Source organism: Colobus angolensis, unplaced genomic scaffold (genome assembly GCF_000951035.1).
Source record: "Colobus angolensis palliatus isolate OR3802 unplaced genomic scaffold, Cang.pa_1.0 Scaffold472, whole genome shotgun sequence".
NCBI classification, from domain to species: domain Eukaryota; kingdom Metazoa; phylum Chordata; class Mammalia; order Primates; family Cercopithecidae; genus Colobus; species Colobus angolensis.
The window spans coordinates 442,220-462,949 of record NW_012118177.1 but is presented as its reverse complement, the minus strand read 5'-3'; the positions used below and the strand labels follow the sequence as shown (position 1 = coordinate 462,949).

The following is a 20,730-nucleotide window of genomic DNA, read 5'->3' as shown; positions in this document are numbered from 1 at the left end:
ATTGCTTGAATCTAGGAGGTGGAGGTTGCAGTGAACCGAGATTGTGCCACTGTACTCCAGCCTGGGTGACAGAGTGAGACTCATTCTCAAAAAAAAAAAACCAAAACCAAAACCAAAAACAAAACAAAACAAAAAAACAAGGAAGCCTGCTTCTACTGCTATTATTCAATAATTCTCTGAAGATCCTACCTAATGCAATAACACAGAAAAAAGAAAAGTGGTATTAATGTTAGGAAGGGTCAAAATTCTAAGACTGGAGATGACATGCTTGTCTATTCAGAAAATTCGAGGTCAACTAAAAAAATAGTACAATTAATGAGAGTCAATAACGCGACCACTTAGAAAAGTAACATACCCAAATCAATAACTTTTACACACACAGCCAATAAACAATTAGGCAATGTAAAGGAAAAATGATCTCATTCATATTAGCAGCAAAACCATAAAATATATAGGGGTAGAATAAACCCAATAAGAAACCCAATAAGAAATGTGTAAGACCTACATGATGAAAACTAAAAATGCTTACTAAAGAACATTTAAAAAGACAGATTGTTACAATGAATAAAAGCCTTAACAGATTTCAAAATAGACAAACTACAGTAATTGAAACAGTGTGGTACTGTTGTACTAACAAAAAAAGAAAGTCCAGAAATAAAGCCCATGTATATATGTAAGAATTTAGCATATGAAAAAAGTAGAGTACTGTGAGTTAAATAAACTATTTAATACTTGGTTTTTACAAAATGAGTGATTTCAGTTGGAAAAACATAATATTACATAATAAACAAAAATATAATCTAGGTGTATTAAAGTTCTAAATGTTAAAAAAGCAATACCAGTACTATAAGCCAATATGAAAAAATATTTTTATAATGTATATAATTTTAAATAGAGAAAGCTTGCTAAGTTTGATATGAAACCCAGATACCATGTAATAAAAAAGAGAAAGACTTCATGAAAATTTGTAACTTGTATAATCTGAAAGACATTATAAAGATAATGAAAGAAATAATAAGACTAGGAGGAAATATCAGGCCACAAATATAGCTGACAAAGAACTAGTACTACTAATAGTCAAAAGAGCTCCTACAAATCAATACTTAAGACAATCTCATAGAAAAACAGGCAAAGGCTATGAATAGGCCATTAAGAGACTAAATTAAAAAGGCTAATAAACATATGTGATCAGTGAATTGAAACCTTAAATGAAAGGTGATATTTGATCTATCACATTGGCACAAATTAAAGATTTTGTTTTGTTTGCTTTAGAGACAAGGTCTGGCTCTGTTGCCTAGGCTGGAGTGCAGTGGCATGATTATAGCTCAATGTAGCCTGGAACTCCCAGGCTCAAGGTGATCCTACCATCTCAGCTTCCTGAGCAGCTGGGACTACGAGTGTGTGCCACCATGCCTGGCCAACAAATTCAACTAGTGAGAATGTGGGGAAAGGGACATTCTTACAGGCTGCTGGTGGGATTACAATTTGGCAAAATCTTTTGAAGCATAATTTGGCAGGGACCTGTCAAATTTTAAATGGGCATACGCTTTTACCCAGCTTCCACTTCCAGATATCTATCTTGTAAAGAATATATATACAAGAATGTTTACATACAGTATTATTTGTAAGAGCAAAAAAGGGAGACATATTAAATGTACATCAACAATGAGTAAATTATAGCATATCCATTTTATGGTACACTATTCAATGCATTAGGAAGAGTGAGGTAGATCTATATTTACTGATATTCAATAACCATGATCTATTTCTGAATGAAAAAAGTTGCAGAGCAAAGTGACTGGTATGATCTCATTTAAAAAACTATATCCTTCCAACACACATGTATGTGTGCAGACACCTAGAGAAAAGATCTGAAAGGATATATGCCAAATTATTTTAAGATGTTTACTTCTGGAGCGGGGAATCTACTTTTTACATTGATGTAATGCTTAAATTATTTACAGTGAGCATGTATTACTTCAGTAAATTAAAAAAAATGCTAACATATAAAAACTAAAACAAGGGGCCCTATGCTAACCATGTCACAGTAACCTCACTGAATTATTCAATTGAAATCTAAACCTGGAATCTTCAGAAATGTTAATCTTCCCAGATTTGTATCTCTGAGGACCTTGGCCTTTAAGCAAGTAGGTTTACAAAAACAACACATGGCCGTGATAAAAGCTCAAACAGTACAGAAGAACATAAACAGCAAAGTAAAACTCTCTTCCTTCTGACCAGCAATCTATTAATCCGATTCACCAAAGGCAACCAATATTAACAGCTGCTTATGGAGCAATCCAAATATTAAAAAGACAAGTATTTAAAACATAGTATTTACTTTAGGTATCCAAGGATAATAATATTCATTGGAGCACTGACTACTGTGTAGATCAGCTGTTCTTACTGATACAGCACATCACAAATATGTTATGCTTAAATGCCAACATGATAGCATTCAACACTGAGCTGCAGGCTAGGTGTGGTAGCTCATGCCTGTAATCCCAACACTTTGGGAGGCCTAGGCAAGGAGGAGCTCTTGAGCCTATGGGTTTGAGACAGCCTGGGAAACATACTGAGACCTATCTCTACAACAAAATTTTAAAAATCAGCCAGGCATGGTGGTGTGTGCATGCAGTCCCAGTTCCTCAGTAGGCTGAGGAAGAAGGAGTTTTTGAGCCCAGGGGGTAGAGGCTACAGTGAGCCATGATCATGCCGCTGCATTCCAGCCTAGGCAATAGAGCGAGACCCTGTCTCAGTGGTCTTGAAGGTCAAATAGTACAAAACATGTTGGAGAAGGCAACATAGGTCAACCTGAAGAAAATAATTTATTTTCTCTAAAAAATAATTTACCATAGGCTAAACCTTGGCAAGGATCTAGCTCAAAAGTTTAGTCCTTTTTATTTGCCCAGAATGATAATTTCTAAAGAAAGTTAAAGAAAAAAATTACTCCAACTGGTTTTTCCCCATTGGTTGCATACTTACCACATTCTGTTTTGTTGTTTCCTCTAGGGTCTGTATCACATACAACCTATTTCGACAGCGCATACTGTGTATATCTTCATAGCGAATACTACCATATTTCTGCAAGAGATATGATTTCAGTATATATTCATTCATAATAAACATCTACTTCTTCTTTTACAATTCAGTTTTATCAGACTTAATTCTTGGAGGCCTTGATTCTATTTCTAGGTAATTTCCTGACTTGTTCAATGATTTTGCAAATTTTCACCTCCCACGTTCAGTTTTTAAATATATTCACTGGAGAGAATTCCATCTACTATGTACATAGACTAAGTACAAAAATATGGGTAAAATTCGTAATCTCTAAGAAGCGAACAATAATAACGAGAATAATTCACCTTTTAATACAGAGATAGATGTTTAAAGTAGTCATTATTTGTGAAAGCAAGTGAATTTAATTTCATTTAATGAAAAACAAATTGAGGCAGAGGAGGTTACACAACCTAGGAACAGTTCACAGAACTCATTTTAAAAGTTAAGTTGGATTTTAAGTTGTATGTCTACTTGCATTATTATCTTACACTTAATATACCACTAGAGATATACCATAGTTCAATCATTTTAAATATGCTAGGCAATATATTTATGGCATGAAAAAACTTACCTCATTTGATTCTCTAATCAAATCTGTAATATCCACTCTAGTATGACTGGTTTTTTCATCACTCACATTTGAACCCTGCTGAACATTTGAAGGCAATGGACTATCCTTATTAGTGACATTGTCAAAGAACCTATTGAAAAGTGATAGTAATACAAGAATTAGTGGAACTACCATTATTAAAGCAGAGAAATGACACCTAATTTCTCCCTAGATAGAGGTTACTTTCAACTGAAAGGACAAGAGAAGGTCTTATGAAGAAGTGGAACTTGTTTTTTGTGTTTGAGATGGAGTCTTGCTCTGTCACCCAGGCTGGAATGCAATGGCGCAATCTTGGCTCACTGCAACTTCCGCCTCCTGATTTCAAATGATTCTCCTGCCTCGGCCTCCCAAGTAGCTGGGATTACAGGTACCCACCAACATGCCTGGCTAATTTTTGTATTTTTAGTCGAGACGGGGTTTTGCCATGTTGGCCAAGCTGGTCTTGAACTGTTGACCTTAGGTGATCTGCCTGCCTCCGCCTCCCGAAGTGCTGGGATTACAGGCGTGAGCCACCGCGCCCGGTCAAGAAGTGGAGTTTGAAGATGGTTGAGCATTAGGAGGGCATGGGTGAGGGAAATGGGATAGTGAAGGAATCATTTGGGGTTTTGAAGGAAGCAAACAGACTCAGAGAGTAATTGGCAAATACCACATAGCCCAGTAGAGTGGAATATAGGGTATGTAGAAGCGTATAGGGGGAAATAAGTGAAGAAAGGTAAACTGAGCCCTTACCACAGAGTTCTGAATGCCAGAGTAAGATGTTTGTATTTTATTCTGTATATAATGGGATTTCATGTGGCATTACGATAGTTGCCCATTCAAATATTTATTCATTTAGCATACACAAATGTGTGCATACACACATACACACACATACAACACATGTGCTCCAATACAAAATAGCATCCATACAAAAGTCACTAGGAAAATAAAGTTCAACCCACCTGCAACCACATAGAAACCAGAATAACTTCCCGACCACTGGATATTTAACATTATCAACTACCCTTTTCCTGCTCGAACTACTTCTACATAGACACTTTATAGCTCAAACTGGGAATATGAAAGTCCTAGAATACTGAATCAACAATATTAGTGTAAATGTGTACATAATTTAGTGGTTCACTTCAAAGTGATTTATTCTTGCTGTATTTTTTCTGGAGATAGAGGACTGGACTTTAGGCATAGCTGCTTCATTCAAGTGGTTTTGTAATGTCAGGCAAAATGAAATTTCTAGGGCTCAGTTTCCTCTGTAAAACATGGGGATTGAACAACATCATCTCTCAAATTTCCTTCAGATTTAAATGTTATAGTTCTTACAATACCTGTTCAAAGCTGTCACAGCTTCAGCATCATCTTTACAAGTCAGCAGTTTGTCTAAATTATAGTCAAGTATTGCCAATCCCAGTTGCAAAATGGCCTTTATTCCATCATAGAAGAAACAGTCCACCACATTCACTGCACTTTCAATAGGTAGCACACTAATAAAAAGTGTGAGAAACCAAGAGAGAGAAACTGAGGAAAAGAATGTCATATCAGTCATGTGTTCTGTCAGCTGAGGAAGGTGATCCCTGATAAGTTCTTCAAAGACTGCCTGATCCACCAAGGCACCTAGAGAGTATCAAAAGAAGTTTAAAAATAAACATTTTTCAAAAGGACTTGTTTCCATACCTCCCCACTTCTATTAGCATGCTGATGTATCTCATTTTTCTTCCTTAAATTATGAACTCTTTCAGAACCTTTTCTGTATTTTATACATCTAACTGCTAGTAGTGTCATGTACTTCAGAAACACAATTCAAATCACTTGAAGAGTTATTTATTGAGTCTTTATTATATGCAGAGACCTGTACTAGGTATTATAAGAGCTATACCAATTAATGAAATAGTCTCATGTTCAGGGAGTTTAATAGCTAGCACAACTCAAGATAAATACACAAATAACTATAATGAAAGACAGTACAATCAATGACCTAACCACAATCCTGAAAGCCTATTATGGTACAAAGAAGAGACCATCCATAAGTTTTAAGGTGAGGGGTCACAGATCTGTAAATATTTGATGACTAAAGAAAATATTGGCCGGGCATGGTGGCTCACATCTGTAATCCCAGCACTTTGGGAGGCTGAGGCGGGCAGATCATGAGGTCAGGAGACTGAGACCATCCTGGCTAACACAGTGAAACCCCGTCTCTACTAAAAATACAAAAAAAAAAAAAAAAAAAAAAAAAAAAAAAAAAAAATTAGCCAGGCGTGGTGGTGGGCACCTGCAGTCCCAGCTAATTGGGAGGCTGAGGCAGAAGAATGGTGTGAACCTGGGAGGCAGAGCTTGCAGTGAGCTGAGATGGCGCCACTGCACTCCAGCCTGGGTGACAGAGCGAGACTCCATCTCCATCATTTTAAAAATAAAATAAAATTTTATTTTTAAAATTAAATTAAATTAAATTAAAATTAAAAAAATATACAATTAACAAACTAAGAACTTCATCCTTTTTTGAAATCTTGCAAATTATCTATATAATTCATACAAATGTGGAGATTTTAAGCTGATTGAAATCTCCCTCCCATCAAGAAACTACAAAAATTCACCAGTAGCTCTGGATACTTGAGATCACCATTGTTTTAGCAATATAGAGCTTATAAACTTAATGCTTCCTTTTTTGTTAAGAAACAGACCAGGTATTTTATTTTAAAAAGCAACATATTAAACAATCTTTCCGACTATATTCAGTACGAAAAGCTCTTCTTTTGAGAATGTCAGTGAATGTGACATTTTGATATTGCTTGCATTTTATACCACAACTGAATTCATCAGTCCTTCTATTTTATTAGTAATTAGACAAGTGACACTAGAATTGTTTAGAAAAGAAATGTACATCTCCGTGTGTGTATGCATATGTGTGTGTGGTTTTTCTTTTACCAATAATTCGACGATTAAAATAATCAGGCAACATTCGTTCACATACAGCAACCAGAAGCCAAAAAGCTTCTTCCTCTTTTGCATATAGAAGCAGCACTGAAGTCAAAATATTCATTGCCTAAAATTCACAGAAAACAGTATTAAAAAGCAAATATTTCTCAGGTAATAATTATACTTTTTCAAACATAATAGTTTTTGACAGCAACAAGAATAACTGAGAGTAATAATAATGTAATAACAGTGGAAACATGAGAACTCTGAGCCAGTCCAAGGCAAAACAAGGTGAAGTCAGGCTAACATTTGATAATCAGTTATTTTATAAAGTAACATTCAAGAAAAGTGAAGCAGTAATATAATAAATACAGAATACTATAAGTAAAACCTCTCTAATTTCAAAGAGTGAAAAGCCTTAATTATCACTAATCTGAAAAAAGCCTACATAATTTTCAAAGACATACTAAAATGAAAGAAAATGAACTTCATCTGTATTTCCAACTACCTATAAAGAAATAGCCCTCAGATATGAATCATCCTCAATTTTGTCCAAAACTGAACATCTTCTTTCCCCTATCAAGTAGGATTCTTCTTATCTATCCTAGTTTTGATTATGCTGAAAACCCTCTATCTGCTGCATCTGTTTCGTATCCTAGAGTTTCTTCTTATAAAATGTCTTTCAGATTTGCTTTTTCCTTCCCATTCCCACTACCACTCTAACTTGCTGCTGCTTCTTACCTATCTTGCACACAAATGTCAGATCATTACTTTTATATACATTGCCACATCCCTTGTTATAAAGGTAATAAATCCTTAATGGATAGAGTTTGGAGAGAATGGAAGAGTATAAATGAGAAAATAAAACCTCTTGTATCCAACGTACCCAGAAATAAACTGTTAAGTTGATATATTTTTCTGCAGTTTTTCCTCCTTTTTCTCCTAAAATTTGTCTACTAAATCTTTATTTTTTCACTTAGCACTATATAGTAATATTCAATGCCATTAAATATTTTTCTAAAACAGTATTTTTAATGACTAAAAAAATCTAAGGTGGATATAAATTATTTAACCATTCTATTATTGTTGGACATTTAGGTTAATTCCAATTTTTTGCTATTACATATAATGCTGCAGTGGTTATCTTTTTTATATAAATTTTCATCCAACTATACTTTTTTTCTCAGGAAAGATACCTAGAAATGAAATTGTTTGGTCACATGGTATTTTTAAAAGACTTCATATTATTGCCAAATTAAATTCCTGAAAGAAAATACCAATTTATATTTCTGACCAATAGTGTTTAAATGTTTATTTCACTGCATCTTTGCCAATATTGTGAATTGTAATAACTATAATCATCTTTATTGATTTGATAGTGAAAAATGGTATCTTATTGTTTTAATTTTAATTTCTTTGAGGTTGTACTTTCTTTTTCAGACTTTAACATCAACCTGTATTTTCTCTTTGGTGATTAATCCTTTCATGTCCATTGCTTACTTTTATACTTTGATACCTTTCATATAGATTTGTATATTAACTATGTCAATTTCTTGCCAAATCTAGTACATAGTTTGATGTCAAGCTTAGTTTTTACTGAATCGTTTTCCCATGCAAGAAGCCATACTGGGAGGGGATGTAGTAAAAATGGCAGAGTAAGAACTTCTAAAAATGTTCTCCTCTATAAAAGCAACAAGAACACTGACAAAAGTCATCAGAATCAACTTTAGAACTCTGGAAATTAACCAATAGCTTACAGCAATTCAGGTAGCATTTATTTAAGAAAATGGCTGAATCTCAGTAAAACCAGTAAGCTTTGTGGCATTTTAAATTGCCTTATTCCCACCCCCCTCCCCAGTTTCACAGTAGCCTTAAAAACCAACATCTAGGCCGGGTGTGGTGGCTCACGCCTGTAATCCTAGCACTTTGGGAGGCTGAGGTGGGCAGATCACTTGAGGTCAGGAGTTCATAACCTGCCTAGCTGACATGGTGAAACCCTGTCTCTACTAAAAATACACACACACACACACACACACACACACACACACACACACACAAAATAGTGGGGCATAGTGGTGCACACCTGTAATCCCAGCTACTCATAAGGCTGAGACAGGAGAATTGCTTGAACCCAGGAGGTGGAAGTTGCAGTGAGCTGAGATCGTGCCACTGCACTCCAGCCTGGGCAACAGAGCAAGAGTCTATCATAAAAAAAAAAAAAAAAGAGAGAGAGAAAAAAAAAAAAGAAAGAAACCAGCATCTAGCAATTACAGTAGAAACCAGTACCTAGTAGCCACTGAATGTAACAGAATGGGGTTGGAACTCCAGCAAAGCCCCATTACCAAATAACTGTTATTATTTGACTTGTCTGGTGGTTCCCTGGAAGACTCTTCTCACAAGGCTGTCCTTATTTGACTTGACACAGAGTTCCTCTGGTGTAAACAGCCTTTTCCCCAGCAGTGTTTGTTGAAAACAATCAGAGGCAGTTGTTGAACATGTGGCTATCCAAGGCAGTGGATAGCAGTTGGGCCAAACAATATGCTAACAAAGTGTTAAAAGAAAAGTGGGGGCTTTGAAAAACTGTGACATATTCCTGGGAACTCAGAAGGCCAACTACATGCATATGGCTTTATGTATATTCATAGCTGTATGTATGCTTAGGAAAGAACAGAAAAGACCTAAGCTCTTATCTCCAGTTAATCTTCCAGCTTTGTGCAAGCAGAAAGTGATAAAGACTAGAAATAGAGAAAAATCAACAAAAGCAAAAGTGGTTCTTTGAAAAGATTAAAAAAGACAAAAAGGATAAAAAACAGAAATATCTTTAGGTAGCCTAACTAAAAAAATTTTCAAAAAAAAAAAAAAGAGCAAGAACGAGATAGTGTGAGAGATCAAGAGTGTGAAAGGGTGTGCAAGAGTGTGAGTGAGAAGGGGAACTCAAATTATTATAATCAGGAAATAGAGAACTATCAACCTTATAGAAGTAAAAAAGATTATAAGTGATTATGATGAAAAATTATATACCAACAAATTAGATAATCTAGATAAAATGGACAAATTTCTAAAAAAAAAAAGAAAAACACAAACTACTGAAACTAAAATGGAAAAAGTGAAATAGACCTATAATAAATAAAGAGATTGACTTAGTAATGAAAAAACTTTCCACAAAGCAAACTCTAAGAGCAGATGGCTTCACTGGCAAATTCTACCAAACATTTAGAGAATAATTACCACCAATTCTTCACAAACTCTTCAAAAAATAGGAGAGGAGGAAATGCTATACAACTCATTCTAAGAAACCTAGACACCCAAACTAGACAAGGACATCACAAGAAAACTATATATCAATATATCTTACAAATAAAAACATAAAAATCCTCAACAACATGCTACCAAGCTGAACTTAAAAACATATAAAAAGGATCCCAAAAGGCTAAGTGGGATTTATTCTGGGAATGCAAAAGTGATTCAACATATAAAAATCCGTGTATGTTTTTTCCATATATATACACACATATATATTTTTTCCATATATATAAACATGTATATATATATGTTTTTCCCATATATATATATAAATATAGGAAAAAATCACATGATCATCTCAATTGACACAGAAAAATCATTTGACAAAATCAACACTCTTTCATGATAAAAACACTCAACAAACTAGCCATATAAGAGAACTTCCGCAACCTGATAAAGATGATCTACAAAAACCCCACAGTTAACATTATACTTTATGGTGAAAGACTGATTACTCCCCTTAAGATAAATAACAAGACAGGGACATGCATTCTTACCACTTCTATTCAACACTGTACCAAAGCTTCTAGCCAGGTCAATTAGGCAAGAAAAAGGGAAAAAGAGACACCCATACTGGGATAGGAGAATTAAAAGTAACACTATTTAGATGCCATGATTTTGTATATAGAAAATCCTAAGGAATCCACATAAAAATCTACTAGAACTAGTAAATAAGCTCAGCAAACTTACAGGACACAAGATCAGCTATCAGTTGTATTTCTATATGCAGGCAACGAACGATCAAAACATGAAATCAAGAAAACGATTCAATTTACTATAATAAAAAATTAAAATACTTATAAATAAAATTAACAAAGGAAGTGCAAGCCTGGAATACTGAAAACTATAAAACATCTTTGGATGAAACAAATTAAAGAATAATTAAATAAATGAAAAGGAAAGACATCTTGTCTTTATGGGTTGGAAGAGTTAACATTGTTAATATGAAATACTCCACAAATTGATCTACAGACTCAATATGATGACTATCAAAATCCCAGCGGCTTTTTTTTTCTTGTTTGCAGAGATTGACAAGTTGATCCTAAAATTTGTATGGAAATACAAGGAATCAAAAGAGCCAGAACAATCTTAGAAAAGAACAAAGTTAAAGAACTCACACTTCCTGATTGAAAACTTTCTACACAGATGCAGTAATCAAGACAATGTGACACTGGCATAAGGGTAGACGTACAAATCAATGGAATAGAATTGAGAGTCCAGAAATAAACTCTAACATTTATGGTCAACTGATTTTTAACAAGAGTGCCAAGGCACCACTTCACGCTCACTGGGATGGCTGCAATCAAAAAGAAAGACAATTAAGAAGTGTTGTCAAGGATGTACAGAAATTAGAATCCTTGTATATAGAATGAAGGGGAGATTTGGTAAAAAAAATAAAATAAAATAAAGACAAAGAAAAAATAAAACCCTCATACATTTCTGGAGGGAATATAAAATGGTGCAGTCTCTTTGGAAAATAGTTTGACAGTGCGCCAAAATGTTAAACAGACAGTTATCACATAACCCAGAAATTTCACTTCAAGGTATTTACCCACAAGAATAAAAAACAATGTACATACAAAAACTTGTACATGAATATTCATAGCAGCATTATTCACAACAGCTGAAACAAAATATCTCAAATAACTATCAATGTTGAATAAACAAAATGTGGTATGTATCCATATAATGGAATATTATTAAATCATAAGAAAGAAATCCTGATACATGCTACAACATGGGTGAACTTTGAAAATGATATGCTAAGTAAAAGGAGGCAGGCACAAAAGATCACATATTGTATCACTCAATTTATATAAAATGTGCACAATAGGCATATTCATAGAGCTAGAAAGTAGGTTAGCAATTGCTTGGGTTGGTAGTAGGAGAAATGGGGAGTAACTGCTAATGGATATGGGGCTTCTTTTTAGGGTGATGAAAATGTTCTGGAATTAGATAATGGTGAAGGTTTGCACAACTTTGTGAATATATTAGAGACCACTAAAGGGGTGACATTTGTGGTAAATCAATTATATATCAACATTAGATAGATAGAGACAGATGATAGATAAGATTAGATAGGATAGATAGATAGATAGATACATAGATACATAGACAGATAGATAGAGTGAGCAAGCTAGCCAGCCATGTGTCTCACGTAGGTTTTTGATCAAAACCAACAAAATCTGTTTACCATATTAAGTTTAAACTCTTTTCCCAGGCTTTGAAGATTCTTCATGATCTTGTCCCATACAAATTTACTTCTGTATTCCAATGTGAACCTAGCGAATCTTATCTCCCAAGGCAGGCTTATTCTCACCTGAATGGTATCACTCATACTTTAACCCCGAATAACTTTCCTCCTGCCCTCCATGTTTCTAACTTTGCTCTCATCTTTTAGAAGTCAATATTAAGTGCTGCCTATTTTGAAGCTATCTCTAAACTACTGCTTACAGACAATATCACAGGGTCTGTGAGTATAAGCTCTTTGAGAAAAGAAGCATTATGCTTCTTTTATACCTTTCAGAGATCCTAAAATATGCTAAAAATCCTTGCCATTTAGATGTTCCATTCACTTAAACAGTTTTTCAAAAATATATATATATATCGACAAGTTACAGTGGATAGGTAATATTGGCATGCAACAATTACAGGTATTCAACCCATTATAAATAAATGTATGGCACAGAGTGCTACCTATCCATGAAATTCTAATCTCCTCTTTTTCCATAGTAGCTGCACATGTCTGTTCAGCCACACTATACTCCACAGACTGCCTTGTGAATAGGTGTATCCACGTGACTAAGATTATCCAATAGAATGTACATGAAGTGGTATCTGCCCCTTTCAAGCCTAGCCCGAAAATCTTTCACAGTTGTTTCTCCATGCTTTTTCCCTGTTCTTGTGAGTGCTAATGGTGATGAAAGTGTACTCGGGAAGCTTTGTTTTGAAAATGACAGTCTGCTGTCAGCCTACAGTCTAAGTTCGTGAATAATCTCATGGAGGAGAGCTGCCTTCTGACCTGAAGAGTAAATCTCCTTTGTTTATTCCTTCAAGAAATAAAATTATACTGTTTCATCTATTATCTGTGTTTGTGTTAGCAGTCTAGCCTACCCTAATTGATGGTGTGCTCCTAAACAATTTGTTTTCCAATGATTCCTCCACTGCCTATAAAATAAAATTCAAACTCCAGCTCTATCCCAATCTACCTTATTGATTTTTTTCTCCAACTACTTCACTTCATCCACCCTATGTTTCTATCAAACTAAACAAACATGGTCCTATGTAAACTTTAGGTTTACCTCTACCTGTGTTCGGTTACATGGATTCCCTCACCTGGCATGTTCTTTTCATTCTATTTCCATATGTCCAAAATTCACCAGTTTTTAAGACCTGCAAATGCTATCTTTTCCACAAAGCCTTCTCTGACTCCTCCAGATGAAAAATAGTTTCTCCTAATTATAAATCATGACAGGACTTTATATTTCTCTAATAGTTTTTCTCACTTGATTTTTGTTTCTTAATTTATATGCTTTAACATCTCCTGGTCTACATACTTTTAAGGGAGGACCCTTATCTGATACATCTTTATGTAGCCTTAAGTTCCTAGCAGAGTATCTTTTATAGAGCAGAAGTTCAATAAACATTTGTTAACTGAAAAAGAAAAATAATGAAATATCAATTCTCCTAAGTATTCCCACTACCATCCTACTTAAATTAATACTATCCTCTATCTATCTCACCTCAATCTCTTTCCTTATAATCATCACTTCCAAATTAGTGGAGTTGGATTTGATGTAATTTTATTTGGAACATACACACAGTTGGGCTCATAGTTAAGTCATACCTGGCAGTATCCAATTTTGGGATTCCTGTATGCATAAGCAGTGAGTACCCTTCTCAGAGCAGATATGCCAGTGTCACTCTGAAAGGCTGGGTGCTCAGGCAGAGAGCGACGTAAATCACGTTCAATTTCTTCAGTAGCCAAGTTGCAGGTCCCTAAGGACTGCTCAACTACTTCAGCATAATAGCCAGGATTAGTAGCCATGTCATTAACAGCACCTGTGAAGATTATTAACATACAACAGAAGAGGGATAAAATTAAGCTATTATTTCATATATACATAAATAATTGGATTTCATTTCATTACCTTGATATTTAGCCTTATGCTTAAGTGATTCCTGAGCACAAACAGAAAAGAACTTTACACTAGAATCTATGTCAAGCTACTAATTTTATCCAACAGAATACCATTTTCATGAGCTTTTTTCCCCCTTAACTGACTGTTGACACTAGAGATAAAGGTTCCCCCATTATACATATCTTGCCTAATAAACTAATCTGCTCAGATGCTGGATGTGTGGATAGATAGGTAAGTTATAGGTAACTACTTACCTTTCTCTCTTTGACTAGTCTGAACTCAAGATGAGTAAGACTTTGTACTAACCATCTTTGTAATTCTTTCGCTTTAGCTTAGGGCATAACTCCTAGAAAGGCATAGTTAATGTCTGTTAAATAAATAAAGTGAATAAATGTAATACCTGAAAAAAGCATCCAGAGTTCTCCTCTTAAGGTTTCTGGAATCCCTCTTACAACAAGACTTCGAGTCTTTTTGGTTCGAAACATACTAACACCACGCCCACATTCTGCAAAGAGTATTTTCCATGACTGTTCCTTCATTTTTTCTTTCAACTGTAATGACAGAAAAATCAAAACAACTAAATCTAGTGAGAAATTAACTGTAAAATAACTTGCCCACTCTCTTTACCTTGAAACAACATCTATAGAAATTAAGAACATAGAAAACCGAAATCAGTATTCACCCAGGGGTGAAACACTGAATCTTTGTCATCATGAAAATCTTATAAACTCATGTGAGCACAGCAGCTTTAATTTACTATTTTAATTCTTAGCTAAATTAATATAAAAGTGGTAAAAGTGTTATACTTGGGAGGCAAAGCTTTAAACCATCAGTCTCCCCAAATCACGTCTATGTCAGGATTAGAAATCTATGCAAATAAAACTCAATGTCAATAAATATGTACAACTATTATGTATCTGTAAAAATCCCCAATGTCCAACTTTTATCTTTTATCTTCATTCCTGATAATAGTCCTTGTGTATAGTGGAACCAAATAAGTTACACAGTAGTACCTGCTGGAAAACTTTTCAAGTCCCAAAAGAAGAATTTTCAGTTGTGTCACCTTCTAGTCTGCTTTTAAAATTTTTACTTTTCACCAACTGTTTCAGCCCATAGGTTTAAATATTTTGTTTTCCTACCATTTTAGAATTAAGAGTCTCCAAATTCTGAGGGTGAAATACCATCATTAAGGCTTCAGTGTTCACAGTTTTACCACATTCTCTCTGACTTGTTGAAGATTGCACCTCAAAATTATCAGATGGCTCTGTAGACTCAGAACTAATAGCAAGCTGAAAAAGAAAGAATGCAATTATCCCAGATGCATGCTTAAGTTTCTGCAGGAAAAATATTCTAATGTTTACTGTCATTTATAAGCCACAATCTATATACATAACAAATATTAAAGCAATATCTCAGAGAAATACCTATCAAAATTAGATATGTCAACAACCTGACTTCTAGAATGGCAAGCTCAGAATCTCTGTGAACACACTCCCCAACAAAAGCAACAAAATAGTGGCAAAACATTCAAAATAAACCATTTCAGAACACTGGAATTAACCAAAGGCATGCAATAAACTGAAAAGCATCTATTCGAGAAAAACTAATGAGCCTGAGTAAGACCAGAAGAGTCTGTGGGGCTTTTAACTCTATCTACCTGCCCAAGCTCAGAAATCAAAGCCAGTAGTATGGCAGCCAGTGGATCTTTTGGAGTTTCATTAAAAGCCTTATCCCTAGGGCATAGACAATATTTGATCAAACTTGCAACTCCCTGGAAAATCTCTATTCCCAGGGTGTTGTTATCATTTGATTTTATTCACAGCTCAGCTTGGTAAAAAAAAACTCTGCTCCCAGGGTATTATAGAAAACAATAGCAATTGGCTGGTGACAACCTAGCTGTCCAAGGCTATGATTTCAGCTAGAGCAAACAAGAGCCTGGCTAAAGATTTAAAAGGAAGACCTGAAAAACCAGATGTGATATGGAATTTTGAAGGGCTGCAACATAGTCTTGGGGATCTAGAAGAATGAATACATGTACAGGGCTGTGAACATGCCTAGGAAAGAAATGGGACAGAAGAAGGCCCCAGTCACTCAACTCTGGCTATCTTTGAAAGCAGGGAATAAAAGCTAAAGCTGATGTGTAAATTGCCTGAAGTTTGACATATGCCTTGACACAGATATCCTTGAGAAAAAGGTGGAATATTTGATAGCATAAGGCATTTAAGGAAATGTAACCAATCACTGAATAACCACTAAATTATACTGATTCAGGGGGTGATCCAAGGAAGTCAGGCTTAAAAATAGAAATAAGAACTTAAAAAAGCAACCAATGGAAAGTGTCTTGAGGGGACCCACTTGTTGGATTTCATAAACAAAGACTGTAAAGTAGCTATTATAAATATATTCAAAGAATTAAAACTATGTTTAAAAAAATAAAGTACCCATTAAAAAGTGGGCAAAAGGTCTAAATAGATACCTCACCAAAGAAGATATAAATGGCAAATAATCATATGAAAGAGGTTCAACATCAGATGTCACTGGGTAATTGCGAATTAAAACAACATTACACACCTATTAAAAACCAAAACATTGAAAATACCAATTGCTTATGAGGATGTGTTGATACAGGCATGCAATGTGAAAGAAGCATAAATATATAAACTATACCCCTATGTTTCTTGCATCACTACTCAAAATCGCCAAGATATAAAATCAACCTAAATGTCTACCAACAGACGAATGTATACAGAAAATGTGATAAATTTTTATAATGGAACACTATTCAGCCATAAAAAGAATGAAACATTTTCATTGGCAGCAACATGGATGAACATGGAGAACATTATGTTAAGTGAAATATGTCAGGCACAGAAAGATAAATACCATATGTTCTCACTCATATGAAGGAGGTAAAAAGTTGAGCTCATAGAATTATAGAGTAGAATGATGATTATTAGAGGACAGAAAGTATGGGGGGGGGGGAGTTGTACCATTTTACATTACCAACAGCAATATATGAGAGTGTCAATTCTTCACTTTCTCCTCAACAGTTATTATCTGTCTCTTTAATTATAGCCACCCTAGTGGGTATGAAATGGTATCTCGTTAGGCTTTTGATTTGCATTTCTCTGTTGACTAATGATATGAAAAATCTTTTAATGTGCTTATTGGCCATTTCTTTATTTTCTTTGGAGAAAAGTCTATTCAAATCCTTTAACCATTTTTAAAATTGGGTTGTTTGCCTTTTATTATTTAGTTGTAAGAGTTCTTCATACATTCTAATTGGAAGTCCCTTACCAGACATATAATTGGCAAATACTTCCTCCATTCTGTGGGTTGTCTTTTCACTTTCTTGATGATACCATTTGTAGCACAAAAGTTTTTAATTTTTATGTAATCCGATTTATCTATTTTTTCTTTAGGGTCACATGCTTTTGGTGTCATATCTATAAACAATTGCCTAATTCAAGATCATGAAGATTAACTCCTATGTCTTCTCTGAGAGTTTTATAGTTTCAGCTCTTACATTTTGGTCTTTGATCCATTTTAAGTTAATTTTTGTGTATGCTTTAAGAAAAGAGTACAACATCTTTTGGGGGGTGGGGAGTATGTTGCTATCCATTGTTTTGGCACCATTTGTTGAAAATAGTTCTTTCCCCATGGAATTAGCTTGGCTTTCTTGTTGAAAATTAACTGACCATAAATGTAAGAATGTATTTCTAGAGTCTCAATTATATTACATTGATCTACATATCTCCCCTTATGCCAGTATCACAATGTCTTGTTTACCACAGCTGAATAATAAGTTTTGAAATTGGGAAGCTTGAGTCTTCCAACTTTGTTTTTCCTCGTCAACACGGTTTTAGTTACTCTGAGTCTTTTCTTTTTTCACATAAAACTTTATGAACTCCAAAGTTTTACTTTTAAAACATATCAGTTACCCGGTTTCTATGGATTATAACTACACCAGCTATTGCAAGTTATTACTAGGAGTGGTAAAAAATAAAAGAAAAGAAAGACAAGACTCACTAACTTCATCTCTTAAACTTTAGCAAACCTTAGTAGCTTAAGTAAGATAAAGAATGCCCATGACTGAGGCAGAGGAAAAGTAGCAGCTTAGGGTGGACCAATCCAGTGGTATTTTAGTTTGAAATCCAAGAAGCCAGTACAAGTCCTAGCAGGGCTGGACATTAAGATTGGCTCTGAGTCCCCACCCAAATCTCACCTTGAATTGTAATAATTCCCATGTGTCAAGCATGGGACCAGATGGAGATAACTGAATCAGGGGGATGGTTTACCTCATGCTGTTCTCATGATAGTGAGTGAGTTCTCAAGAGATCTGATGGTTTTATAGGGGGCTTCCCCCTTCGCTCAGTACTCATTATCTCTCCTTCCACCCTGTGAACAGGTGCCTTCTGCCATGGTAGTAAGTTTCCTGAGGCCTTCCCAGCCATGTGGAATTGTGAGTCAATTAAACCTCTTTGCTTTATTACCGAGTCTTCGGTATTTCTTCATAGCAGTGTGAGAATGGACTAATATAGTAAATTGGTACCAGGTAGTGGGGTGCTGCTATAAAGATATCCAAAAATGTGGAAGCAACTTTGGAACTGGGTAATAGGCAGAGGCTGGAACAGTTTGGAGGGCTCAGAAAAAGACAGAAAGATGTGGGAAAGTTTGGAATTTCCTATAGACTTGTTGAATGGCTTTGACCAAAATGCTGATAGTAATATGGACAACGAAGTCCAGGTTGAGGTGGTCTCAGATGGAGATGAGGAACTTATTGGGAAATGGAGCTTTAGCAAAGAGACTGGTGGCATTTTGCCCCTGCCCTAGAGATCTGTGGAACTTTGAACTTGAGGGAGATGATTTAGGATATCTGGTGGAAGAAATTTCTAAACAGCAAAGTGTTCAAGAGGAAGCAGAGCAAAATATTTGGAAAATTTGTAACCTGATGATGTCATGGAAAGGAAAAACTCATTTTCTGGGGAGAAATTCAAGCCAGCCACAGAAATTTGTGTAAGCAACAGGAGCCGAATGTTAATCACCAAATTCGGATGTCTCCAGGACATGCCAGAGACCTTCACAGCAGCCCCTCCTATCACAGGCCTGGAAGCCTAGGAGGGAAAAATGGTTTCATGAGCCTGGCCCAGGGCCCCCCTGCTCTATGCAGCCTCGGGACATGGTGCCCTGCATCCCAGCTGCTTCAGCTCCAGCTGTGGCTAAAAGAGGCCAAGGTTCAGTTCGGGCCATTGCTTCAGAGGGTGCAAGCCCCAAGCCTTAGCGGCTTACATGTGGTGTTGGGCTACAGATGCACAGAAGTCACAGGTGCACAGAAGTCAAGAACTAGGTTTGGAAACCTCTGCCTAGATTGCAGAGGATATATGGAAATGCCTGGATGTCCAGGCAGAAGTTTGCTGCAGGGGCAGAGTCCTCATGGGGGGAAACTCTGCTAGAGCAGTATGGAAGGAAAATGTGGGGTCGGAGTCCCCACATAGAGTCCCCATTGGAGCATTTCCTAGTGGAGCTATGAAAAGAGGGCCACCATCCTTCAGATCCCAGAATGGTAGATACACTGACAGCTTGCACTGTGCACCTGGAAAAGCTGCAGGCATTCAACACTAGCCTGTGAAAGCAGCCAGGAGGGGCACTGTACCCTGCAAAGCTACAGGGGTGGAACTGCCCAAGGCTGTGGCAGTCCATCTCTCTCATCAGTGTGACCTGGATATGAGACATGGAGTCAAAGGAGACCATTTCAGGGCTTTATGATTTGGCTACCCCGCCGGATTTCAGACTTGTATGGGGCCTATAGCCCCTTTGTTTTAGCCAATTTCTCCCATTTGGAACGCTGTATTTACCCAATGCCTGTACCTCCATTGTCTCTAGGAAGTAACTAACTCGCTTTTGATTTTACAGGCTCATAGGCAGATGGGACTTGCCTTATCTCAGATGAGCCTTTGGACCTGGACTTTGGGTTAATGCTGGAATGAGTTAAGACTTTAGGGGGCTGTTGGAAGGGCATGATTGTGTTTTGAAATGTGAGGACATGAGATTTGGGAGGGGCCAGGGGTAGAATGATATGGTTTGGCTCTGTGTCCCCACCCAAATCTCACCTTGAATTGTAATAATCCCCACATGTCAAGGGCAGGACTGGGTGGAGATAACTGAATCATGGGCAGTTTCTTCCATGCTGTTCTCATGATAGTGAGTGAGTTCTCATGAGATCTGATAGTTTTATAAGGGGCTTCCCCCTTTGCTCAGCACTCATTTTCTCTCCTGCCACCCCGTGAAGAGGTGCCTTCCACCATGATTGTAAGTTTCCTGAGGCCTACCCAGCCACGCAGAACTGTGAGTCAATTAAACCTCTTTTCTTTATAAATTACCCAGTCTCAGGTATTTCATCATAGCAGCATGAGAACAGATGAATATAGATGGGATTCAAGGAAAGGTAAGGAGGAGTATTCAAATCAATGTGTAAATAAAAGGGTAAGGTAGAAGAAGCCAATAAAGGACGAATTAATGATTAGAGAGTATAGGTCTCAAATTGCAACAATTCCCTTTTTTTTTTTTTTAAAAAAAAAAGGTTATTTTGACAAATCACATACTTGACCACTTAATATTAAGTTTAGCTGTTTGAACGAGGAGCTACATTTTTGCAAATACAGGTTGGAAAATTTATGGTTGTAGTCTGGATCTCAAGCACAGCACATT

The 20,730-nt window shown here is 36.0% G+C and overlaps 1 protein-coding gene across 1 annotated transcript in view; it reads right to left on the bottom strand.

The window, feature by feature from the left end:
* Positions 1 to 20,730, bottom strand: part of TBC1D8B (TBC1 domain family, member 8B (with GRAM domain)) — a 72,910-nt gene that overhangs the window by 20,128 nt on the left and 32,052 nt on the right. The window contains exons 8-14 of the mRNA XM_011958703.1: positions 15,162 to 15,311; positions 14,423 to 14,573; positions 13,728 to 13,942; positions 6,587 to 6,704; positions 4,993 to 5,278; positions 3,632 to 3,761; positions 2,986 to 3,084 (exon numbers count right to left, since the gene is read on the bottom strand). Coding sequence (XP_011814093.1) covers positions 2,986 to 3,084; positions 3,632 to 3,761; positions 4,993 to 5,278; positions 6,587 to 6,704; positions 13,728 to 13,942; positions 14,423 to 14,573; positions 15,162 to 15,311 — 1,149 coding nt within the window. The remainder of the gene's footprint in view (positions 1 to 2,985; positions 3,085 to 3,631; positions 3,762 to 4,992; positions 5,279 to 6,586; positions 6,705 to 13,727; positions 13,943 to 14,422; positions 14,574 to 15,161; positions 15,312 to 20,730) is intronic.